Source organism: Erinaceus europaeus, chromosome 14 (genome assembly GCF_950295315.1).
Source record: "Erinaceus europaeus chromosome 14, mEriEur2.1, whole genome shotgun sequence".
NCBI lineage: Eukaryota > Metazoa > Chordata > Mammalia > Eulipotyphla > Erinaceidae > Erinaceus > Erinaceus europaeus.
Window position 1 is genome coordinate 79,034,543 of NC_080175.1, and position 26,036 is coordinate 79,060,578.

The 26,036-nt window shown below is 46.7% G+C and overlaps 1 protein-coding gene across 1 annotated transcript in view; it reads right to left on the reverse strand.

Annotated features, from left to right (window-relative positions):
* The window catches only part of ABCC5 (ATP binding cassette subfamily C member 5), a 71,739-nt gene that overhangs the window by 11,873 nt on the left and 33,830 nt on the right, over window positions 1-26,036 (reverse strand). Inside the window, exons 6-16 of the mRNA XM_060171009.1 lie at window positions 20,808-21,041; window positions 19,219-19,392; window positions 17,588-17,735; window positions 13,974-14,122; window positions 12,903-13,010; window positions 10,044-10,400; window positions 7,703-7,774; window positions 5,664-5,788; window positions 5,498-5,570; window positions 2,037-2,395; window positions 573-624 (exon numbers count right to left, since the gene is read on the reverse strand). Coding sequence (XP_060026992.1) covers window positions 573-624; window positions 2,037-2,395; window positions 5,498-5,570; window positions 5,664-5,788; window positions 7,703-7,774; window positions 10,044-10,400; window positions 12,903-13,010; window positions 13,974-14,122; window positions 17,588-17,735; window positions 19,219-19,392; window positions 20,808-21,041 — 1,851 coding nt within the window. The remainder of the gene's footprint in view (window positions 1-572; window positions 625-2,036; window positions 2,396-5,497; window positions 5,571-5,663; window positions 5,789-7,702; window positions 7,775-10,043; window positions 10,401-12,902; window positions 13,011-13,973; window positions 14,123-17,587; window positions 17,736-19,218; window positions 19,393-20,807; window positions 21,042-26,036) is intronic.

A 26,036-nucleotide genomic window follows, 5' to 3' on the forward strand; every position in this document is an offset into this window, starting at 1 on the left:
GGGGAATCGATGTTTTACATTTAACAGTACATACAATAGTTTGTACATGCATATAATTTCCCAGTTTTCCATATAACAATACAACCCCCACTATGTCCTCTGTCATCCTCTTTTGACCTGTATTCTCCTTCCCTGAAGTATTTCTTAATCAGGAGCGCTGGTATTTGTGATTGGGAACTGATCCAACCCGCAGCATCTATACTGTACTCTAGAAATCCTCCTCTGGAGGGGTGTACCCATGACTGACTCTTTCTGGGTACCATTTCAGTTCTGACAGTTAGGAGGGATTACTGAAACCCATCCACTGACTAGAGACCAGGGACGCACAGGACACCAAACAAACAAACAAACAAACAAACAAACAAACAGCTATCTAACCCAGGAAGTCCACAGTGAACCCCAGACTGCAACACAGTCCATGAAGCAGCTCTGTGGTGTCTGTGGAAGTGGGTGAGGCAGTCACTTGCACCTACACTGAGCTTCACCCCCTTTTACTGTGTGCCCCCTACCCTACACAGGGTGACAGACTCTGGGAGAAAGGAGAATGAGCCCCCCCCAACCAAAAACCTGACAGCGAGATTTTTGCTCACGGCAGCATCCTTGAGCTGATCTGGGTGCAGCTTTCTGGCCTGGACCAATGGGAAGAGGACAGACTGGCTCCCACTGCACAATTTCCGCTTGTAAACAATCCTTTCCACACTGTCTTCCACATGGATTCAATTTTTTTTTTCCTTTGCCCAATCCTCTTGGCCCTTTTGTTTGGCTTATATTAATTTATTTACCTGAGAACTATTTGGTTCTGGCTAATGGTGGTGCTGGGGATTGAATCTGAGAGCTCAGAGCCTCAGACAGGAAAGCCTTTTTTGAGGGCTGGGTGGTGGGGCATCTGGTAGAGCACACATAGCATCATGCTCTAGGGTATAGGTTCAAGCCTCCACATCCCACCTGCAGGGGGGAGCTTCACTAGCGATGGAGCAGATCTGCTGGTGTTATCTTTCTCTCCCCCTTTCTATCTTCCCTTCCCCTCCCCTCTTAATTTCTCTATGTCTTATCAAATAAAATACAAAGAAAGAGAGAGAAGATGAGAGCCTTTTGCATAGACATAATGTTGTCTTCCCCTGCCCTTGGCCTTTCTGATTTATATGGGGGGGGGCTGGGTGGCAGTAGACCCGATTAAGTGCACATGCACAAGGACTGGGGTTTAAGCCCCCAATCTCCACCTGCAGAGGGGACATTTCATAAGTGGCGAAGCAGTGCTGCAGGTGTCTATTTCTCTCTTTTTAAAAAAATGTTTTCCTTTTGTTGCCCTTGTTGTTTATTGTTGTCGTTGTTATTTCTGTCCTTGTTGTTGGATAGTACAGAGAGAAATGGAGAGAGGAGGGGAAGATGGGGCGGGGGAGGGGGAAGAAAGACACCTGCAGACCTGCTTCACTGCCTGTGAAGTGACTCCCTTGCAGGTGGGGATCTGGGAGCTTGAACCCGGATCCTGATGCCGGCCTGTACACTTTCTGACATGTGCGCTTAACCCACTGCACCACCACCCGGCTCACTCTCTCTCTTTTTTAAATATTTATTTATTCCCTTTTGTTGCCCTTGTTGTTTTATTGTTGCAGTTATTGATGCCGTTACTGAATAGGACAGAGAGAAATATAGAGAGGAGGGGAAGACAGAGACGGGGAGAGAAAGACACCTGCAGACCTGCTTCACTGCTTGTGAAGTGACTCCCCTGCAATTGGGGAGCTGGGGCTTGAACCAGAATCCTTATGCTGGTCCTTGCACTTTGCACCACATGTGTTTAACCTGCTGTGCTACCGCCCAACTCCCTCACTCTTTTTATTTCTTTGCTTCTATCTTTATATAATTACCAAAAAAATAAATAAAAATAGCTACCAGGAGTGATGGATTCGATAACCCTGGTGACAGGAAAAAACTTATATATATGCGGAGAGAGAGAGAGAGAAGAGAGAAGTTAACATGAGGCCAAGTGGTCTTGGGCTCAGATGGCCACTGGCTGCATTGGTGCAAGGTTCACCTACACAAATGGACAAATGGCCAAGGGACAATTTGCTGAGAAAGTGAACACTTGTGACACCAGGAGCCCTGGGAGCCCCGCAAGGGGGCCCCAGCCAGGACCACCTGTTCTCTGCTGAGCGCCAAGCCTCGGCAGACCGTCGGGGACGAGGCACCGTACCTGCGGCTGGTGGGTAATGAACAGAACCGTCTTGGACTTGAGGTGCTTCAGGATGGCACTGTTAAAGATGTGGTTGCCCACATGGGCATCTAAGGCACTGAGGGGGTCATCCAGGATGTAGATGTCCCGGTCACTGTACAGGGCCCGGGCGAGGCTGACCCTCTGGCGCTGCCCTCCGCTCAGGTTGGCACCTCGCTCGCCAATCTGCAGAAGTCCGGGAAGCAGAGTCAAGCTCCAGTCTGGAGCGGGTGGAACGCCCCAGCCACCTCCCTTGTCCCCTACCCATGCTGAGTGCTTTGTACAATTATTTTATTTAGTAGGGCTCTGAACCTGCCTGACTACTACTCCAGGTGAAATCTATATATTATTTTCCTTTACAGACAGAGAGGGAGAAAGAGACAGGAGGAGAGACACCTCAGCACTGCTCCACCGCTCAGGAAGCTTTCTTTGCCATGCAGGTGCTACCCAGTGGTGGCACTGGGCTCTCAAATCCAGTCCTTGTGCGTGGTAAAGTGTGTGATCTACCAGAGAGATAGCTCCCAGTCCACCTAGAGGAAAGGTGCCCATGATCCTTTGGGGCCCATATGGAACTGAGCAGTCAGTCAGCTCAGATGCTGCCTCCTCTCTACAAGCATCTGGTTACTGTCTAAACCCTCAGGCTAGAAATCCTTCTTGGGAGGGATGCCTGTGGGGGGGACCTGACTTCTCTGGGGACTGTTTATAGGTTATGACAGTTGGGAAAGGGGTACTTCCACCACCCACCCACTGGCCCAAGGCCAGGGAGACACAGGAAAGCTCCCACTCCCCTTGGGGCCCTACTCCAGTCTACTTTCCACAGGCAGAAAGGTCTTTTCAAAGCACAAAGCTAAGCATGTCCCATCCTTATTTAAAACTTTAAGAAGCAGCCCGGAAGATGGCACACTGGACTTGCCAGCATGAGGATAGAATCAAAACAAGGATAAGGCACCCTTATCCCCTCCACCCAGAATCCTTTATATGCCACAGAGACCTCTCAAGCAAGAGGCTCCAGGTTTCATTAATGATTTTTTTAAAAGATTGCCATCTCAACATGCTTCACCTCAGAGTGTATCCAGAGACTTCACGTGTGGAGTGACAACCCTTCAGCTTCATTACTCGGGTGAGACCTTTCCTTTTATAGTACACTCTAATTTCATCTCAGGTAGTTCACTTTCTAACAAAGTCCCATAACCTAGACATATACCAGTTTCTGTGAGAGAGAGCGTATGTGCACACGTGTCCATAAACTACTGCAAAATATATACCTGAAAGCAGCATTACACTAGAGTTTGCAGTGAGTACCTCCCCAACACTTCCTCTCCACTATTCCAATCTTGGGATCCATGTTTGCTCAACAAATTGATTGGCTTTGTATGTTAACTCTCTTTTCAATCACCAGGTTCCAGATGCCACAAGGATGCTGGCTAGGCTTCCCTGGATTGAGGACCCCACCAATGTGTCCTGGAGCTCAGCTTCCCCAGAGACACACCTGACTAGGGAAAGAGAGAGGCAGACTGGGAGTATGGACCGACCAGTCAACACCCATGTTCAGCAGGGAAGCAATTACAGAAGCCAGACCTTCTACCTTCTGCAACCCTCAACGACCCTGGGTCCATGCTCCCAGAGGGCTAGAGAATGGGAAGGCTATCATGGGAGAGGGTGGGTTATGGGGATTGGGTGGTGGGAATTGTGTGGAGTTGTACCCCTCCTACCTTATGCCTTTGTTCACTAATCCTTTCTTAAATTAAAAATTTAAATAAATAAAAAAAAAAAAAAAAAAAAAAAAAAAAAAAAGAAAAAGCCTTTGCTCTTGCCATGTGATCCAGTAAAAAAAAAAAAAAAAAATATAAGCAATAAAAAGTAATTACTGCTAAAAAAAAAAAAAAAAAAAAAAAAAAAAAAAGATTATTTTATTATTATTATTATTACCAGAGCACTGCTCAGCTCTGGCTTATGGTGGTGCAGGGGACTGAACCTGGGACTTGGGAGCCTCAGGCATGAGAGTCACTTTGCATAACCATTATGCTATCTTCCCCTGCCCAAGAGGCTCCAGGTTTAATCCATGGCATCACCAGGGTGCCACAGTGATGTTCTGGAGAGCCAGGTAGTGGCTCACCTGGTACAGCACAAACTTTATAGTACACAAGGACCTGGGTTCAAGCCCCCAGATTCTGCCTGTAGGCAGGATGCTTCATAAGCGGTAAAGCAGTGCTGCAGGTCTCTCTCTCTGTCTCTCTCCCTCCCTCCCTCTGCTCCATCCCTTGCAACTTCTATCCTAAATAAAAAAATAAAAAATAAAGACACACAGTAATGTTCTAGTTCTTTCTTCCTATCAATAGAATTAGAATTCTGAGGGCGGGGGGGGGGTTATTTTTAAGAAAATAGAAGAGAACTGTGTATGGTCATGCCTCTTCCTGCGTTGCATCTGCCCAGTTCTCACATCCTTCTGTAGAGGCGCAAAAAAAATCGACCCCACTAACCATGTGCGGACCCAGGTTTAAGCCCCCTCTCCCCACCTACAGGGGAAGCTTCACAATTGATGAAGCAGTGCTACAGGCCTTTCTCTCTTTTAACCTGAGCACTGCTCAGCTCTGGCTTATGGTGGTGCAGGGGACTGCATCTGGGACTTCGGATCCTTGGCATGAGAGTCTCTTTTCATAACTATTATGCCGTCTCCCCAAGCTCCCCACCGCCCATAGTTTTAGCCCTCAGATTTAGCTACGCTGAGCCTACAGCAAGTCATCAATGGCAACTGTTATTTTCCTATTTTCTGGCGGTTTCTACTCCTACAGTCTCTGCTCATGGCTGTGCTAAAAGCTATTGGGGAAAAACAGCATTAATTAGAATATTCAAGGATATCAAGTACAAAAAAACCCAGCAATATAACCACTTACCCAGAGCCTTCAGCCATGCTGGGGTGAGGTTTCTAGTAACCTCAGCAGCTACTGATCATAAAGAAAACCTGCAACGACCCACTTCCTGGTTGCAATAACATCTTTCAGATGTCTACACTTATCCATCACACTTTTTCCCTCTTTCTTGCCTTTCTACGACTTAACTCGACAAGGACCAAACCATACCTACATACCCAAAGGACAGAACAATATAGATAGAAATCTACCTACCCCCTTCAGCCTAGGAAACATGAAAAACCTTTTCCAGCGAAACATACCTCTGTGACCACGAATCCCAGCTGAGCTCCTCAGAGCAGGTTCTGCTACCGCCCTGCCTGCCACCCACCTGCCAGAAGGATCTGCTAAGCCCTCACCCCCTGTGGGAGGCCCGCACCTCAGTCAGGTCACTGTTGGGAAGGATGGCCAGGTCTGGCCTCAGGCAGCAGCTGTTGAGCACGGAGTTGTACCTGAGGAACACAGAGACCTGGCGTCATGGTCCTGGCTACAGCAGGAGAGCCCTGCGTCAAGGATTCCCCATGCCCACACCCAGCGGTCCTTGCCTTTCCTCGTCAAACTCCTTCCCAAAGAGGATGTTGTCTCTCAGGGTGGCGTTGAAGATCCAGGCCTGCTGTGCCACGTAGGCGAAGGTCCCGTTGACTGCGAGGCTGCCTTCCAAGAGAGTCATCTGGGGAGAGAGACATGCCACCCTTATCATGACTCTCAGTCACCCTCATCCCAAAGACTCCCACGCTAGATGATGTCTATGAATGCTTTCTGGACCCTGATTCAGTCATCCTCTTTGGTCTGTTTTCACAAAGAGCTGCATCAGCAAAGGAAATGAATTCTCCTGGATGGTGTGTGGTAATCCAGGGCTGCAGGTGGCGACCCGAAAGCCACTCCCATCTTTTTCTTTGCCATCAGGGATATTGCTGCGCCTTGGTGCCTATATTCGCTATTTTTTTTTCCGTTATTTATTTTTCCTCCAGGGTCATCGCTGGGGCTTGGTGCCTGCACCATGAACCCACTGCTCCTGGAGATCATTTTCCCCATTTTGTTTCCCTTGTTGTTGTTGTTATTGTTGCCACTGCTCCTGTTGTTATTGTTGGATAGGACAGAGAGAAATGGAGAGAGGAGGGGAAGACAGAGAGAGGGAGAGAAAGATAGACACCTGCAGACCTGCTTCACTGCTTGTGAAGTGACCCCCCTGCAGGTGGGGAGCCAGGGACTCAAACCAGGATCCTTATGTTGGTACTTGCGCTTTGTGCCATGTGTGCTTAACCTGCTTCACTACTGCCCAGCCCCCTAATTATTTTTTTTAAGTATATATATATTTTTTATTTTATTTATTTTAAAAAAATATTTATTTATTTTCCCTTTTGTTGGCCTTGTTTTTTTATTGTTGTTGTAGTTATTATTGTTGTTGTTATTGATGTTGTCGCTGTTAGACAGGACAGAGAGAAATGGAGAGAAGAGGGGAACACAGAGCGGGGGAAAGAAAGACAGACACCTGTAGACCTGCTTCACCACCTGTGAAGCGATTCCCCTGCAGGTGGGGAGCCAGGGGCTCGAACCTGGATCCTTATGCCGGTCCTTGTGCTTTGCGCCACGTGCGCTTAACCCACAGAGCTACCGCCCGACTCCCTTAAGTATATATTTTTAAAAATTTTATTTATTTTATTTTGCCTCTAGGGTTATCGCTGGGGCTTGGTGCCTGCACTACGAATCCACTGCTCCTGGAGGCCATTTTTTTCCATTTTTGTTGCCCTTGTCGTATTTATTATAGTTGTTGTCATTGCTGTTGTTGTTGTTGGATAGGACAGAGAAATTGAGAGAGGAGAGGAAGACAAATGGGGGAGAGAGAGATACATGCCTACAGACCTATTCACCACTTGTGAATTGACTCCCCCCTACAGGTGGGGAGCCGGGGGCTGGAACCGGGATCCTCATGCTGGTCTAAGTCAAGCTAGTTTAATTCAAGTTTAAAATCAGGTGGGTGTGGTGTGACACCGCAGCTGTGGGTCTCTGCTCCCCACATGCAGGCCACCCTCTGCAATGCCCCCATCCACACCCCAGGCTTCCCTCAGTCACTGTCTGTGCTCGGCTGGACTGGCCCCTGCTTGAGAGCACCATTTCTCCAGCCGTTTAGGTGGGAGTTGAATGGTACTGGCTTCCAGCTCAAATGCTGCAGCTTCTCTCCTGGTGTGTGTGTGGGGGGCGTGTAAGGGGACACGGACATGACACAGGGCTGCTGCACCTGTCTCTTTAGCATGTGGTGTGACCTTTTGCTGGCAGTCTGCAATACGGGGATGTGTTCATCTCCGTTTATGATGTTTCTCAGCATGTTGTCCACACGCCTAGGGCACGCAATTGAATGCATGCTGAGTGACACGAAGGAGGCATGAGAAACCAAGAGCTCCAACCTGCCAGTCTTTAGGAGTCTGCTGACCCCTTATGGACAGGAGGCCGCTGAAGGGAGGGGAGTGAGGCAGACCTGTAGTGTTATTCTCTCCATTTCCACCTCTCCTCTCCAGAAAACACGCTCACTTCCCTGGAGGCTCTTGCAGAGAACCCACACCACAGGCAGTCACGAAAATCTTACCTGACCCAAGATGGCTGAGATGAGAGAGGTTTTTCCACTTCCTACACTGCCGCAGATTCCAAACAGTTTACCCTGGGGGAAGCAGACAGAGACTAGTGACTCTCAACAATGACTGCACCCTGCTGCTTACATTTTTCTAAAAAACATTTCCAAGACTCTAGAAATATCCATATCATCACCCCCCCCCCCCACAACACACACAGTGGAAAAGTTAATCTGTAGTTAACTGAGTAGCCTTAAGTAAAACCATGAGGGGCGGGGGTAAATTGCAAAACAGTTATGCAAAGAGAGACTCTCATGCCTGCTCCAAAGACTCTCATGCTCCAAAGTCCCAGGTTCAATCCCCTGCACCACCATAAACCAGAGCTGAGCAGTGTTCTGGTTAAAAAAATAAAATAAATTAAAAACATGAGTTCTCAATGAGTTGTGTTACCAAGATGTGAGGGCTGGCGAAAGCGCTCTTGGATACATGACCCAGGCTTGAACCCAGTCCCCACTGTATTGAAAGATACTTTGGTATTGTAGTCTCTTTAATTTATTCATTCCCTTTGTGTGTCTCTGTCTAAAAAAAAGTTATCCAGATGCCACGCGTACAACCCAAGTTCAACGACCCCCACCTCGCCCCCATACTGAAGGAATCTCCGGTGATGTGGTCTCTCTCTCTTCCTGTCTCTATATTTTAAGAAAAGTTATCAAGAACAGACAGATGATTTTAATAGGGCCACCTTTAAAATTAATTTAACTTTGTTTTTTCTATTTTATTTGATAGGGCAGAAATTGAGAGAAGGGGGAGAGGGAGAGACAGATAGACACCTGCAGACTTGCTTCACTGATTTGAAGCTTCCCTCCTCCAGGTGGGGAGTGGGAGGTTGGGGGGCTTGAACTCAGGCCCTTGCAAATGGCAATGTGTGTGTTCAACTGGATACGCCATCATCCAGCCCCTAAAACTGAATCAACTTTTTAAACTTAATGTTGGAAGGAAGGGAGGGAGGTAAGTAAGTGGATGATGTGCAAGAGCCAAGGTCCTAAGGGCAGAAGGATTCTAATTCTGCTCCATCTCCACCAACACTTGTCTCACGTGACCTTGGTTGTGTTACTTAAACTAACACACACACTCTCACTGAGCTTTGAGCAATTTGAGGGAAGGAGCTATCACTGTTGAACCTAGTTCAGTGTCTGGTACTAATTAAAACTATGTTGGACAAAGTTTTTAAAAATATGATCTAGGAGGGGCTGGGTGGTGGCGCACCTGGTTGAGCGCACATGTTACAGTGCACAAGGACCCAGGTTCTAGTCCCCAGTCCCCACCTGCAAATGGAAAGCTTCACAAGTGGTGAAGCAGGGCTGCAAGTGTCTGTCTCTCTGTCTATCACCCCCTTTCCTCTCAATTTCTGGCTGTGTCTATCAAGTAAATAAATATTTAAAAAAAATTTTTTAAATATGATCTAGGAGTTGGAAAGGTTTCAACCTGGTGGTGAGGGGAAGGTTGAATCAAAGGTCTGTTCCCTGCTCTGGCCAACTTGGCTAACACCGAGTGAACGGGTCTGATGTAAACAGTGATGAAAAGGGAGACCAACAAGACATCCTGCATTGCACCAAAGCTAAAGACTCTGGGAGGGAGGTGGAGGGAGGGAAGGAGGAAGATTTGGGGGCTCTGGTACATAATGAAACTGTATGCAAACATCAATGGCTGCACTGTAAAGCATTAACCTCCCCAATGAAAAATAGAACAAAATAAAGAGGACAAAACGAACAGAAAAGAAATTCAGGGGTGGGAGGAGACAGCATAATGGTTATACAAATAAACTCATGCCTGAGGCTTCAAAGTCCCAGGTTCAATCCACTGCACCACCATCAGCCAGAATTGAACAGTGCTCCGATAATAAAAAGAAGACAAAAAGAAAAGAAATTCAGGCCTCAAGCATGAAAGTCTTTTGTAGAACCTTTATGCTATGTCCCCGGCTCTCAGTCATATTCTACATCTCTAAGCAGCAGGATGGCTGAGGGCCTCTTGGCCTTGCTAGCTGGGCTGACACCCACTGCCATGGGCCTGACTTAGACCAGAGCCAGCCGCTGCCACAAGGTAAGGAGTGAACAACGCAGGTCTGAGAAGAGCCAGAGAGCGTCAAGCCCTGAGCCCCACACAGCCTAGTCACAGTGATGTCACACGGTCTTGTGACTGGGAACACCCACTGCAGCTCTCAACAGGCAGAAGAGAGCATCTGCTGGGGGAAGGTCCCAGGAAATCTACCCTTTTCCAGCCAGAGCTGCTCTTGACTCCGAACGCACTCCCAGTCACACTGCACTGGGTCAGACAGGGCAGGTGGGGTGCGTCTGTTACCTCTTCAATCTCCAGGTCGATGCTGTACAGTGTCCTCTGCAAGCGGAGGTTCCCCAGGGGGATGTGCTTGCCCTCTTCCTCCTCGGGGCTGGGCCGCTCGTCACCGTCCAGGAGGAGGTGGCCCTTCTGCTCGGCCAGCACTTGCTGATGCTCAGCGTGCTGCGGCTGCCTCCCCTTCTCTTTCTTGCCCTTGGCAGCCCTCTTGTCGTTTTTCATTTTGGGGGTCAGCTTGGGCGAGTTCTGGATACTGGAGTGGGAGGAGTCCCATGCCAAGGTGGCATTTTTCAGCTCTATCTTGATGTGAGGACTGGCTGGTTTTTTCTTTATCATGTGAACCTCTTCCATTAGAAACAAACTCTGATAGGAGTTGTGAGAGAGGTGCAAAGATGAGACACTGGATCAAGACCAGAGAGACAAGCCTAGGGCGTACACTCACGTAGCAAAACACATCAGGCTATAGAGTAGAAGGCAGCTGAAGAGCAAAAGGGAGCTCATTAGTGTAGCCCAGCCTTGGGCCCATAGAGGTCGTGGGAACGTGAGGATGGCCGAGGGGGGACAGGACCTGGGCCATGGCCCAACAGCTGGCATCACCAAGTGCACGACACCCAGCCTCTTCCTCTTCCCCCGGTCCAACAGCCCTCTGCTCTCGGTGATGAGCAAAACTAAAGGGCCTGCTTTGCCTCCTACACAGACCCTCCTGGCTCTATCTCACCCCAGACAAATCCCACAGAATCCTAAACCTATGCGATTCCTTCTCCCGCAGTGCCTGGAGAGAGAGGCAGGACTGGAAGCTTCAAGCCCTGCCCTGCACTGTGAGAACGCTGACAACAGAAGCAAGAGAGACAGGCATCTCCCAGAGCAGCACCTGGGGGAGGGGGTGAGACTTGCTTCCTCCCCTCACCACAGGCCCCACAGACTTATGTTAGGAGGAAAGAGAGTGCTTGGAAAGACAAGGCTTCCGAAATGAGATCCCGAAATGAGATCCCGAGCACTGACCACAACAACCCCCAGCCCGAGGGCAGGCACCCAGAAGGCAGCACATGTTACCATGTGTGGGGCCCAGGGTTCAAGCACCTGCAGGGGGATTGCTTCACAGCAGCGCAGCAGTATCTTTCCTTCTTTCTCCCTCTCCATCTCTCTCACCCTCTATCTAGAGGAGGGAAAAAAGTCGCCAGGAGCAATAGAGTGGTGTAGGCACTGAGTCTCAGTGATAACCCTGGTAACAAATTTAAAAAAGGGGAGGGGGGGTAGCGCGTAGTGCAGGTACCGAGCCCCAGTGATAACCCTGGAGACAAAAAACAAACCCAAATCCCAGCCCAGGACTTACATGTGACAACCCTTTAAAATCAGTGATGTTAAAGTAAATATAGTCTTTAGGCGAAAGGTGACTCTGGGCACTAGGCAGTGGCACGCTCAGTTGAGCACACAGCTTACAGGGTTTAAGCGCCCACTTCCCATCTGCATGGGGGAAGCTTCACACCGGTAAAGCAGTGCTACAAGAGTCTCTGTCTCTCTTTCTCTCTCTCCTTCTTTATCTCCCTTCCCTCTCAATTTCTCTCTGCCCTATCAAATTGAAAAAATAAAGATGACTTTTAGGGTCAAGACTATGAGAATCTCCAACTGCCTTATTTTTAAAATTTATTGTTCTTATTTTTCTAAAGATCTTTATTGGGGGCCGGGTGGTGGCGCACCTGGTTGAGCGCACGTTACAATGTGCAAGAACCTGGGCTCAAGCCCCCAGTCCCCACCTGCAAGGGGAAAGCTTCACAAGTGGTAAAGCAGCTCTGCAGGTATTTCTCTTTCCTTCTCCCTCTCCCTCTCCCTCTCACCCCATTTCCCTCCCTATTTTTGGCTGTCACTATCCAATAAATAAAGATAATAAATTTTTTAAAAGATCTTTATTATTTTTTAATGAGATACAGGGAGAGAGACCAGAGCACTGCTCAGCCTGGCTTATGGTGGATGGTGCTGGGGATTGAACCTGCGACCTCAGAGCCTCAGATGTAAAACTCTTTTGCAGCACCATTATATGCTGCAATCCCTGCACACCCTCCATTTTTCTTGAAAGGAAAAACCAGTTTGCTCTCCTAGGCATCAGGGTCATAAAATTAATCCCTCAAATGCTTGGATTTCAATCCACCATTTCTGCTTCTGAATTGCTCTCACTAGCCAAGAGGATTAACAGGAACACAGAACTACTCAGGGCAAGGCGCTGTCGAGGGGTTTTAGCCCATACGGGCACCTTGCCCAGTCTCTTCTGTAATTACTAACCCTCCTCCCAACTATATCTCCTCCTCTGTCACGTTATCTGTATTGTAGGAAAGGCACAAAGAACAATCAAGGTAGGACCAAATAACCATCTGCAAGAGAAAAGCCTGCTACTTACTTGTGAACACAATCTAGTTTTATGACCACTCCCACGTGTTACAGTAGTTTCCTCATCACAAATCTCAACTACAGGGCAGGAGAAAGAAATGGTCCAAAGGGCAGAAATTACCCATCAGTCAAAAAGCAAGAGCAGACAGAGGTGGGAGGAAGCTGACAAACACCGGCCTGGGACTCCTAGGTTGAGAGCGCTGAATGGCCCCATAATACTTCACACCCATGTCAGACCCCAGGGACTAACTCTGAAAGGCGACACGAAGTCCTGGGAGCCCAGAACTCAATGGGCCACCTGCCAAAGGGAACATTCACACTGTCTTGAAAAGGGAACGCTTAACACAAAACTTCTCCACCACCTCAAAGGGGGAGCATGCAATCAAGGCAGCTAACTCCGTGGGGCCCTGCGCAGAGAGACAGCACTTAGAGTCTGCAGGATGGTGCCAGGTTTGGGCCGGGCTGGGTGTGGAAGCTGCTTACCTTAAACCGCTCGATAGCTACTGATGCTTCCGCCAGCGATTTCACTGAGAACGGTGTGACTTTCAAAGCAAAGGTCATGGCGTTGAAGACACTCACCACTGTGAAAGCCTAAAAACGGAGAGAAAAGAAACTGAACCTGATGAGGTGAGGCCATTCACATCATAAGATAGCCTCAACTTCCTTTCAGGCTGAAGGATGGGACATACTGGCAGGAGTTAGGTACATCTGGTGGAATGATTTTTATGAGACCTCCAGTTAAAATTCTCAGTAAATCAGAACCAGAGGATCATCTATTTGCATGTTCAGAATTCAGTCCAAAGCTGGGCTGACTAAAAGCAACCTGTACTCATTTTGTTGTTGTTATTAGGGCATCACACTCTGGGATGACTTTCTCAGATGAAAAGAGAGAGATAAAAAGAGAGGGAAAGACATCACACCACCAAAGCTTCCCTCAGTGTGGTGGGGTAGGGCCTGCAGGCAGGCACACCACCCAAGTGAGCTATCTTGCTGGGCCTCCATATAATATCTCTCTACTAGGGCTGAACCTCACTCTTCCACTTCTCAGCTTAATCATATGAGTGGGAAAAGGGCTTTGATTACTGGGGAGGATACGAAACCCAGTTCCAAGAAAACATGAGCATCCCAATTTGTAGTATTCCATTTCCTCTTTTAAATATATATATATATATATATGTATATATATATATATTTTAATAATTTATTTTAATGAGAGGTACTGAGAGAAAGACCGGAACACTGCTTAGCTCTGGCTTATGGTGGTGCTGAGGATTGAACCTGGGACCTTGGAGCCTCAAGCATGAAAGGCTTTTGTATAACCATTATGCTGTCTCCCTAGATTTTTCTCTTCTCTTCCTTTAAGATTTACTTATTATGAGAGGCAAGAGAGAAACCAGACTACTGTCAGCTCTGGCATAAGGTGGTGACTGGAATCAAAACTGTAGCTTCTGGTGTCTTAGGCATGCAAGAACACCTGTTCTAAGAAGCTGAGTCATACGCCCAGCCCTATTTGTGGCAGTTGTGATATGTTCCCAAGCCCTGCAGATGACTGACCTGTGGCACTGTCAGATCAAAACCAAGGTACATGTGAACAGAGAAGGTCACTACGCTGGCAATCACCAACACAATAGGTGCCACACCAACAGTGATGCTCTGAAAGTACCCAGCTTTTTCCAAAATCCGACGTTCCTCCTCTCGGATCTCTAAGGGTAGCAAGCAAGTCAAAGTAAGTCAAGAGAAACCACTGAACAGTATTCTTCTGTCACCTAACAATATCTGGCAGGCCCTCAGCTTCCCGTGTGTGGAAACAGCCCTTTACCACCTCGGATGCAAATGGCTGTCAGCAGTGTTAGACACACACCTGAGGTTGGTATGGACCAAGTTCCCGGGACAGCTCTAACAGGAGCAGTGGCTACATAGCAGCACAATGATTCTCTGCCTTCATCTGATTTTTTCCTTCAGATTTCCCAAGTTTAGAAAGAGTGAGCGTAGTCACTGTATGTGCGACTGGCATTTTGCTTCCATTTATTTTTTTTGCCTCAGAAATCACAGAACTAAGACTATACATTAGTAACGGAGAGCCAAAAAGGAGTGAAGGAGAGGACAGGCAGTGGTGCACCCACATGTTACAGTATGCAAGGACTCAGGTTCAAGCTCCCAGTTCCATCTTGCAGGGGGAGGAGCTTCTTGAGTGGCAAAGCAGTGCTGCAGGTGTCTCTCTGTTTTTCTCCCTCTTTACTTCCCCCTCTGCTCTCATTTTTTTTCTCTCTCTCCATCCAATAAATAAACACAAAATTTTTTTAGATTCTTTAAAAAGAAAAAAAAGAGGATAAGACAATCAGGGAGGTGGCTTAGTGGGTAGAGTGAAGAACCTGCACACATGAGGTTAAGAGTTCAACCCCCAACACTACATGTTGGCATGGAGCTCTGGAGTTTCAAATAAAAGAAACAATAAGTTTTTTTTGTTTTTTTTTTAAGGAAGCATGATTGGAGTATTGCACCAAAGCAAAGGACTCTGGGGAAGGATGACTTAGGGGGCCTCTGGGTGCATGATGGTGGAAAGGAGCCTAAGTCAGGGATAAGTGTGTTGTAGACACCTATCACAGGAGATACGAAACTGTTCCCATGTGTCAACAACTACTGCAAACCATTAACCCTCCTTCATAAAGTGCTGTGTGTGTGTGTGTGTGTGTGTGTGTGTGTGTGTGTGAAGAACTAAGATTTACTAGAGTGCTGACTGCGTACTAGTCCAAGGATAGAGGTTTTCATACAAGAAGCAGGAAGAATGATTAGAATAACAGTGAAATAAAATTTTTAAAAAACTAGATTTTTAATTTTTAATGTATCTATTTAACAGAGACAGAGAGAAATGGCAGGGGAAGGGAAGATAGCAAGTGAGAGAGAGAGAGAGAAACAAGAGACACCTGAATCACTGCTTTACCATTTATGAAACCTTCCCTCCCTACACATGGGAAGTGGACTTGAACACACACACACACACTTTAAAGGATGTATTTGTTTTTATGAGAGAGAAGAAAAGGCCAGGGCACCACTCAATCCTGGCATATGCTAGTGCCAAGGATTGAACCCGGGGCCTCAGGCATGCTGTGCTTAGTGAAATGCAATCTAGGTAGGCAGGCTGGTTTTTTTTTGAACTGCTGCAATGCTGATCCCCATATCAAAGTGTGCTTGGAGCACTAGAGACCATGAGGTGGACGCACAGCCATAAGGCAATGAGGTACTTTCTTTTTAAACTTTTTTTTTTTTTTAACTAGAACACTGTTTAGCTCTGGCTTATGATGGTGCAGGTGATAGAACCTTGAAGGTATGATGACTGCCCAAGACATTAGCAAACCATCATTAGAGGTAGCTAGTAGCTCCTATTTATGAAGACCAAACCACTGCCATCTCCTCTTTCACAGGCCTGGCCCGGGTCTCAAGTGAACAAGAATACTCTTTTCAGACTAACATGGAGAAACCAGAAGGGTGAGTGGGAACTCAGGGAGACTCTGAAGCTCTAGAGTCTAAGAACCAGAAGGGATCCTCCGTGGTCACCTTGCCAGCATCATGCTGGCCAGGCATCCAGTAAGTGTCCATTTGTGTGTTTTTTAATTTATTTTATTTTTAAATATTTATCTATTTATTCCCTTTTGTTGCCCTTGTATTTTATTGTTGTAGCTATTATTGTTGTTGTTGTTGGATAGGACAGAGAGAAATGGAGAGAGGAGGAGAAGACAGAGATGGGCAGAGAAAGATAGACACCTGCAGACCTGCTTCACCGCCTGTGAAGTGACTCCCCTGCAGGTGAGGAGCTGGGGGCTCGAACCGGGATCCTTCCATCGGTCCTTGTGCTTTGCGCCACGTGCGTTTAACCTGCTGCACTACTGCCCCATAAGTGTCCATTTGTTGGAGTCTACTGGAAGCAAGTCTAGTCCTTAACACAGCAGCTTGAGCTAAGGCTGTACACCTCTGAGCAGTCACCTGCTCTCCCTGCTCACGGGAACCACACTCCATGCCACGGAGGTTTAATCAACAAGCCAAGCGGTGACAACGAAGCTCCCTGATCTGAGTTGCTATATTTCTAGTCAACCGAAATATGCAATAACTTTCTTTTTCTTTAAACATTTTATGTATTTATCAATGAGAGGGATAGGAAGAGAGAGAGAGAGAGAAAGAACCAGACATCATTCTGGTACATGTGCAGCCAGGAATCAAACTCAGGACCTCATGCTTGAGAGGCCAATGCTTTATCTACTGTGCCATCTCCTGGATCACTGTGTTAACTTTTCAAGTGGTAGTCAGGTTTACTCTAAGTTCACCATCTGAATGAAGGTGAAGCTTCTTTTGCAAAGTCTAGGTTGCATTTAAACATATCCTTCTTAAGAGAGCACAAAGCAGTTTAACATAAGGACTATGCAAAAAGACTTTCTTGCCCAAGGCAAGAGCTGAGTGGTGCTCTGGTAAAGAGGAAGAAAGAGGGAAGAAAAACCACAGAGCACATTAAATTCGCTGACGGTGTTGACACTCACTAAAAGTCAATTATTTGGGGAAATAAAAAAGCCCCTCCCTCTGCACTGGGTGAGTGGTAGAACCCAGCTCCAGGCCTCAGGCCTCACCACCTACACTCGGAGTGGAGGACGCAGACATGAACTCTCAGCCACCACCTGACAGCGTTTCCCATGATGATCTCATTGCCAGGCCAGGAAATTATGGGCAGGATGAGAATATGACATGGGGGCTTTGAAACTGATGACTTGCTCATAATGAGCTGAACTGGGGGGTGGGGAGCAGGGAAGGGTGTGACAACCACACTTTTCTTAGGTCTTCATGTCCCAATCTGTGAGATGGGTTTGAAACTCTAAGATGTAAAATCCTTTTCAACATAAAGATCACAAGTCACTGTGAGAGCAGAAGAGATTGTGGTCCTGGTGTACTCTGGGGTCAGGGGAAGGGTTCAGGTCCCAGAAAATGATGGCAGGAGGGCCTAGTGGGGGTTGAACTGTTATGTGGAAAACTGGGAAAAGTTATGTATATACAAACTTGTCTTTTACTGTTGGTAAAGAGATTGTGGTCCTATGGCATTTGGATTCCTAGTAGCTAATATGTACCAAAAGCAAAGAAGCCCAAAGTCCTTCTGCCACATGCACATATGAAATCTTCAGACTTACTCTGAACAATCTGAGAAAATGCTTTGACCCAGGCATACATCTTAATAAATTTAATGTATGTGATGACTTCATTCATTTTCTGGACACGGTTATCTGTGGTGGCCACACATTTTCTCCTGAAATACGCAGTGATCCGTGAGGCAAACATCTAAAAAGAGAAGCAGTGTCATTGCCAAGTCAGAATTCATTCAAACTTAACAACTACCTGCTCAAATAAGTTAGTCTATTCTTTTTTTTTTTTCCCCTCCAGGGTTATAGCTGGGTCTCAGTGCCTGCACTATGAATCCACTACTCCTGGAGGCTATTTTTCCCTTTTGTTGCCCTTGTTTTATTGTTGCTGTTGTTATTATTTATTGTCAGTATTATTGTTGTTACTGCCATCGTTACTTGATAGGACAGAGAGAAATCGAGAGAGGCTGAGAAGCCAGAAGGGGAGAGAAAGACAGACACCTGCAGACCTGCTTCACCTCCTGTGAAGGGACTCCCCTGCAGGTGGAGAGCTGGGGTCTTGAACCAGAAGGATGTGTGGGAACTCAGGGAGACTCTGAAGCTCTAGAGTCTAAAAGCCAGAAGGGATCCTCCGTGGTCACCTTGCCAGCATCATGCTGGCCAGGCATCCAGTAAGTGTCCATTTGTTCGTTTGTTTTTTATTTATTTTTAAATATTTATTTATTCCCTTTTGTTGTCCTTGTTGTTTTTTATTATTGTAGTTATTACTGTTGCTGTTGTTGGATAGGACAGAGAGAAATGGAGAGAGGAGGGGAAGACAGAGAGGGGGAGAGAAAGACCTGCTTCACTGTCTGTGAAGTGACTCCCCTACAGGTGGGGAGCCGGGGGCTCAAACCAGGATCCTTACGCCGGTCCTTGCATTTCGCACCATGTGCATGTTACCCGCTGCACCACTGCCCGGCGCCCAAGTTAGTCTATTCTTATCAATAAAATGGGCATCAAACTGTGTTCTTCTATTAAAATACGACAGCAATTAATTCCTGTTCCTTCACGAAGTAGGTACAACAAATATGATCCCTGCGTTCTCACAGTAATTCCAGATTACTTGCTGCCAAAGGCAGGTGGGAGATTATCAGTGAATGACGCCTGAGAAGAGTGACTCAAACACTTCTGAGCTACCTGGAGGATCAGTCCACCTGCTACCCTTCTCCTTGACTCAGACTCTATAGTAGCTTATTGTTCCCCCCCCCCCCCCATTGCTGGGGCTACACTACTCCGGGAAGTTGACTTTTTCAGACAGAAAGACAGCATGGCTCCAAAGATTCCTCCAGAGGAACGGGAAGGGTGGGGGAGGAGCAGGCGGCAGGCTTGAGCCTGGGTTGCACACACTGAAGAGCAGCACACTACCCAGGTGGGCTATTCTACTGGCACTTGAGACCCTTCTTCTTCTTCTAATCTGACTAGGAGCTACTGCCTTCGTTCAAGTGATACCTTACTTCCTCTCACATGAAATTTTTGCCTGTATGAACAAAGCTCTATCTAGCTCTTTCTACAGTCTTTTCCAAGTCTAGGAAACTTCCACTGGAGATGTGATACCTCAGTGACACCTAGTATACATAACCCCGTGGCAGCAACCCATTCAACCAGAAGCTGACAGCAGAAGAGCAAGAAGGCTTACTCACCATTGCTGGATAGAAGAGGATAAAAACAGCTGACCCTAGGAAGGCAGTTGGTCCCAGAATGATCACAGTATAAATCATGCCCAAGATGGCGACAACAGGTCCGCCAGCCAGCAGGCTGCCCACAGCAGCTACCTCGAACATCCTCTGCCCGTCGTTGGAGCACAAGTTGACGAGCTGTGGGACACAAAGAGCATAGGGGGGGGCCCCGTGAGGATGCAAGCCATGTGCACGTGTCTCAGCATTTGAAGTAGAATGGTTCATTCATTTTTTTTTTTTTTGCGCCTTTAAGGTTATTGCTGGGGCTTGGTGCTGCTCTATGAATCCACTGCTCCTGGTAGCCATCTTTTCCCCACTGTTACTGCTGTTGTTGGAGAGGACAGAAATTGAGAGAGGAGGGAAACCCCCTGCAGGTGGGGAGCTGGGGGCTCAATCCAGAATACTTGCACCAGTCCTTGCACTTCCCACTATGTGCGGGTAACCCAGCCCCCAGAATGGTTCATTCTTATGAATAGTAAGCCAGAGAGGATAGTGCTGCTGGGGCCAGGCAGTGGTGCACCTAATGAGTGCATATGTTATAATGCACAAGAAACCAGGTTTAAGCCCCCAGTCCCTACCTGTGGGGAGTGTGGGGGCAACCTTCATGGGCAGTGAAGCAGTGCTACAGACATCTTTCTGTCTCTCTCCCTCTATCTCCTCTTTCCATTTCAATTTCTGTGTGTCTATCCTAAATAAGTCAATAATAAAAAAAGACTTATTGAGAGAGAGAGGGAGAGATTATAGTGCTTCAGCCTCATCTTCCCCCAGCTAATTGTTGAAGCCTGGATGTGGGTTCAGCAAACTTGCACACAGTATCCATAGAACCGCAGCTGCAGGGAGTCGGGCCATAGCGCAGCAGGTTAAGCACACGTGGCCCGAAGCACAAGGACCGGCATAAGGATCCCGGTTCGAGGGCCCGGCTCCCCACCTGCAGGGGGGTCACTTCACAAGTGGTGAAGCAGGTCTGCAGGTGTCTATCATCCTCTTCCCCTCCTCTCTCCATTTCTCTCTGTCCTATCCAACAACAACGGCATCTATAACAAAAACAATAATAACTATAACAATAATAAAAGCAACAAGGGTAACAAAAGGGAAAATATATAAAAAAAACCCCAGCACCTCCAGAGTACCGTTTGATGGTAAACAGCCCCCTTCCCCAGCTACTAAATAGCAGACCACAGGCTGTTAAGGGTCCACAGGTAGCTATGTGACAGTGGCCATATCCATATGAGACAACCCATGGCAGAGCACAGGTCCTTAACCTGGAAAGGAAAGAGTTCTCCCCTACTAGGCCGCACTCAGACATCACTGTTCACTCCACAAGTACCCAGCCAATGGAGAACTAACTGACGGAGGGACTTTGCGTTAGGGCATAAACGCTTGTTGTGATCTCAAGTTTGTGCACATCGTTCCTGACTGTCGGATCAGGCCAGTGCCCAATTATGCAGTCAAAGTCTTGTTTGCTGCCTTTCTCAGGCCTCCTAGTTCATTCTTGGGCTTGGATAGGTGAGTCCATTTCTCACATCAGAAGGAAGACAATGCCTACTACTCACCTCCCCCACGGACTTCTCTTTGATACTTTTCAACTTAAGAATCTTCTTAAAAGCCATGGTTAGGATGGCCCCCCGCAAGCGGACACTGGTTCGGTAGTTGAGGGCGTAAGTCAGCATCAGTGACCAAGCGCGTGCAATTTCTATCAGGAGGAGGCCCAGGACTAGCAGCAAGCTGTACTTGAGGTTAGAATCTGTGGCCTGGGAATACTCCAGGAGTTGCTTCACCACGAAGGCCTACAGGGAGAGACACACACCACAGTCAGCATCGCCCCTGAACCCACACACCATGCCAGTTTTATGTTAAGTTAGAAAGAGAAGGCAGCTCCATGGCAAGGGTGCATCCACAGAGAAAAATAATCTTTCTCAGAGGACTGAGTCGGACCGGCGGCCTGCCTACAGCCATTTACCCAGGATATTCTATAGAAGGTCATTCTACTTTGGAGTTTCCTTTCTTAAGGACACCACTAAAACCACTGCTCTTTCTAATTAACATAAGCCTGTCCATGAGCTGAAATTCATTCTAAACATGTGGTCACTGCAAAGCACCTACTGGACCTCACACCAGTACCGTCACACATGAACATAGTTCTTTAAATGCAATCCAGACCTTTTTTTGGAACTGTTTCAAACGTGCTTATTTGATAAAAAAGGAACAGTGTACCTACAGTTGGACTGGGGAAGAGTGAGAAGTGCATTTGCAAAACATTCCTGAAAATAAACATCAGCAATTTAATGGTACAGAAGAAAGCAAATAAAAGCAGTCTAGCCAAAATCCAGAGACCCTCCCACAGGGACCTCCCCCCACCCCACTCCCTCCGAAAACAAAAACATTACCTCAGGTAGCATATGTCTAACACCACCTGCAGGGAGGGGAGGTGGCCACCTCCAGCTCTGAGGTCCTGTAACGCCGGAGCACACACTCACACAAGGCACAGTCAGCAATGGAGTAAATGCCAGGAAGTGGGAGGTAATGTACTTTTATTGACAATGGGAAAAAGTCATAAGAGTACCATCTTCAAAGAGCATCTCACAGAGACTGTACAATAGGAAGTGCATTGTGGGAACATACAGAGTTGAGTTATACAGGTCTAGCCATCTGACAGGTCATCGAGCCATCAGCTGTTATTTGAACTACACAGTGAAAATACAGAACAGAACTGGCATCTGTTTCCAGAGTCCGGAGTAGTACATCAAGCTGGTAGCACTTAATCGGTTAGGGTTCCTGAGGTTGCCGTGAGTCTACAATGGAGGAGACTCTCCAGGAATAAAGACCTCGCTGCTAAGGAAAGAGAATTAAAAAGAAAGAAAGAAAGGGGGGGGGGGAGGAAGGAAGAAAGGGAGGAAGACTTTCCAAAGAGGTAACTCTCCTTAATATCACCAGTGCTATTGGTTCACCAGGCTGTTGGAAGAGGACCTCTGTTCAGGACAGAATACAGAAAATCTAGGCCTCCAGGTTAACCGACAGCATCCTTTTCAAGTCCTTGCAGCTCAAAATTGCTTTCGCCAAAAATGAAGCAAAACAAGCCACCACAAAGAAAAGCCAACTCAATCCCCCACCTTAAGGAAGAAAGAGGAGGTAAATAAAAAAAAAAAATAAAAAAAGAAGAAGAAGAAGAAGAACCAGAAAAACTCATGCACCCATCTACCCTGGATGCTAAGGGCAAAGGGCACCCTGGCTGGAATTCAGTGACAAGTGACAGACAAAAGTGGGAGCCCAAACACAGCTGTCCTGGGGCAGCTAACACTGAATTCCAGAACCCCCACGCTCTTTGGGGTCACTGGTATTTCTTGTTTTTCCTGAGAGGGCGGAAATGAATATCAGATATCCACTAGATTCTAAAAGATCCCCACCAATCCGATTTATATTTGACAGTAAGCAACCTGCTAAAATAGAGGAGGTTTCGGATCCTGAGGCCTACAAAATTCCATTTTTTACCCTCCCTCTGATTTTTTTTTTTTTTTTTTTAAATATCCACTGTCTGGGTCACCACTGCACACAGCTGGGTTGTTGGTTTACTAGAAGAAGAGTGGCTTCTTTTCCAGTATGCAGTCCAAAATGTGTCACTAAGTCACTGAGTGGCAGCAGGGTCAAAGCCCCATTTTCCTCACGTGAAGCAACTTAGTAAGATGGCGGTGCGTTTTCTCACACACCTCAGCACTGAAGGAACAGTCTCCAAAGGAAGGCGTGAAAAGACAGCAGACTGTAGTTTGGTTTTCCTTCCTTTCCATACCATTACAGCGCCAGTTTTCAGCGCACCGGGTAAGAACATTAGCACCTCCCAGAGGGGAGGACCAGAGGGAAGGCAAAAGACAGAGTGAATGCTTACACTTTGCAAAACTTTGAAAGGGGGTAAAGGGGAGAAGAAACAGCAGATTAAAGAATTTCCAACACACAGGGTTTCTTTTTCCTTTCTTTTTTTAAAAAGCACATTTCAAACCACTTTGTATGGGATAAAGGGGAGGGGGGGGTAAAAAGATTTCCATGGAAAAGTCCAACCAAAATTTAGCTTAAAAAGTTATAGAGGTATTATTTACATCTAAACAAACTGTGAGAAAAAAAAAATCTGGAGATTGTCAGCATAGCTGTCTGGCTGTGGAAAGCATCCCCCGGGGGGAATAATCATTACCTTACCTGAACTCTTGGCGAGAGATTCTGCCCAGCTTGGCTCTCTCATTCTGACCGCAGAATACAGCCATCCTGAAAATTCTAAAGAACAGCTTCTGTCACTGGTTCCACTACAGAGAGACTCCCCCCCCAATCCAGATCCTGACAGCACCAAGCAAGCTGCAGCTGGAGAGAGGTTGGAAGGGCAGGGGAACTTACCTCTCTAAAAGGTTTTTCACTGTTCTTGTCCCCAAAGGCCCTGGAGCAGAGTCAGCATTCATTCACCAAGAGAGAGCTTGGTGGGAGGTAGCCTGTTCATACCAGATCTACCCGGCTGGATGCCAATTTTTTTTTTTTTTGCCTCCAGAGTTATTGATGGGGCAAATTCAGTGCCAAATCCACTGCTCCTGGAGGCCACTTTTTCCCTTTTGTTGCCCTTGTTGTCTATCATTGTTGTTAATATTATTGTTGGCTAGGACAGAGAGAAATGGAGAGAGGAGGGGAAGACAGAGAGGAGGAGAGAAAGACCTGCAGACCTGCTTTACCACCTGTGAGGAGCAAGGTGAGGAGCAAGGGGCTAGAACCGGGATCCTTATGCCCATCCTTGCGCTTTGCACCACGTGCGCACTTAACCCCTTGGTTAAGCGCTACCACCCAGCCCCCGGGATGCTGATTCTTTACACACAAATAACAGGTCAGGCCGGATCGAGGCTTTTAGAACTGATCTAACCCAAGGTCACAGATCACCTCTGTGTATTTAGCAATTTGGTCACACCCTTAAACAGCATGAACACAACGGTGACACTCAGAAGACACTGGGACACTGACATCACAGGACCTTGGTTCATCTGATGCATAAATTAAAAGCCCACACACAAATACCATAACTTGGCTACGTTTCATTTTCTGCATGTCTACATGTGTGAGGGGGACAGGGAATAGGATGCCGGCAGGAGTCGTTTCCTAACACAGACTTTTATAAGGACGGACTACTAAGCCAGCTTGAAAACCATGCACTGGATTTTAGAAGTAGCACAACAATTCTGCAGTGGATATTCCTTGAAATGGATTAGAATCCACAGATAGAAGAAATTCTCATTGCTAGTACTTATTCTCAAACCAGTTTGACTCTTTAATTCCCAATTAAAACAAAAATTTTCAGAATTACAGTGCCCCAAGTTTATATTGTTCGTTTTTTTTTTTTTTTTTTTTTTTTTTAAGTTAACCATTTAGAGCGATTGTGGATAGGTTTGTTGCCTTATTTATTTATTTAGTGGCCTGCAGGGTTACTGCTGGGTCTCAGTGCCTTCACTATGAATCCACTGCTCCTAGAGGCCATTTTTTTCCCTTTTTATTGCCCTTGTTGTATTTATTGTTATTGCATCATTGCTGTTGTTGTCATTGTTGTTGGATAGGACAGAGAGAAATCAAGAGAGGATGGGAAGACAGGGGAAGAGAAAGATAGACACCTGCAGACCTACTTCACTGCTTGTGAGGTGACCCCCCTGCAGGTGGGGAGCTGGGGGCTTGAACTGGGATCCTTGCGATTTACACCACGTGCACTTAACCTTCTGTGCTACCACCCGGCCCCCTTGTTGCCCTCTTAACTGTTATAGAGCAGTCTTATGAAATTCACAGTGGCCTTCAGCTATTCTGCCTCAAGCAGGTAAACAGAAAAGCATGCTACTTGTACCTGCTAAAGGAACCTTTTCAGATTTCTGCCACCTACAGGAATTTTCTAGAGATTAGCATTCTAGTGAGCTGTGCCTTAAATGAGTTTAAGGGATATGCAGATGCCCAAGAGACTTTCTTATAATCCTCTGCCCAAGCTGAATATATGTAGATAACTTTTTTCCAAATTAGAAAAGAAAGAAAATCCTAGTAATTTATGAGATTTGGGGCAAAGGAGAACCAATCAAATTCCTGCACTGGCCAAAGAGAACAAGAAAGCCTGTACCTACCCACCTACCTATAGATAATACACCCCAGCAGCAAGAATTCTAGGCAACAGCAGAGCAGCCACCAGCCCTGTAGTGAAACAATGACAGAAGCTATTCTTGGGGAAAACTGGTCCCGTGAAAATGTGTGCCATTTTGGTCAATAACATCATATTCAGTTACATGGTCACTCCAACTTAATACTTCTATAAAAGTGTGTTAGTTGGTTAAGGACTACAGAAGTCCACTATAAGAAAAGTAGTATTCTTTACTTCATAAATGAGAGAAAAACAAAAACAAAAAAAAACCCCAAGACACTTTTCAAGAGGCATTAAATAGATATTTTTTCAAAAGACAGAGCCACTGCAAATTAGCTTTACCTATGCTAATTTTACCATGCAGCCAAGACACATACTTACCCAAACCATGAACCTCCAGCTTACCCACACACGAAAAACGCACAGTATAAGAAGTACTACTGCTCCAATGCCTCAGGGCCAATATGCAGAGAATAGATTTAATCAAAGTCTCAAGTGTAAGGCAGTACAGCAGGTGCAAGAAACAAGTGTCCACAAGAAACAGTGTGGCTGTCCTGCTTACCTACAACTGCTTCAGTACAGACTAGGGAGAAAAAAAGAGCCACACACCACCCCAACTCGGGTTCTCACTATAAATCAAAGCTGAGAA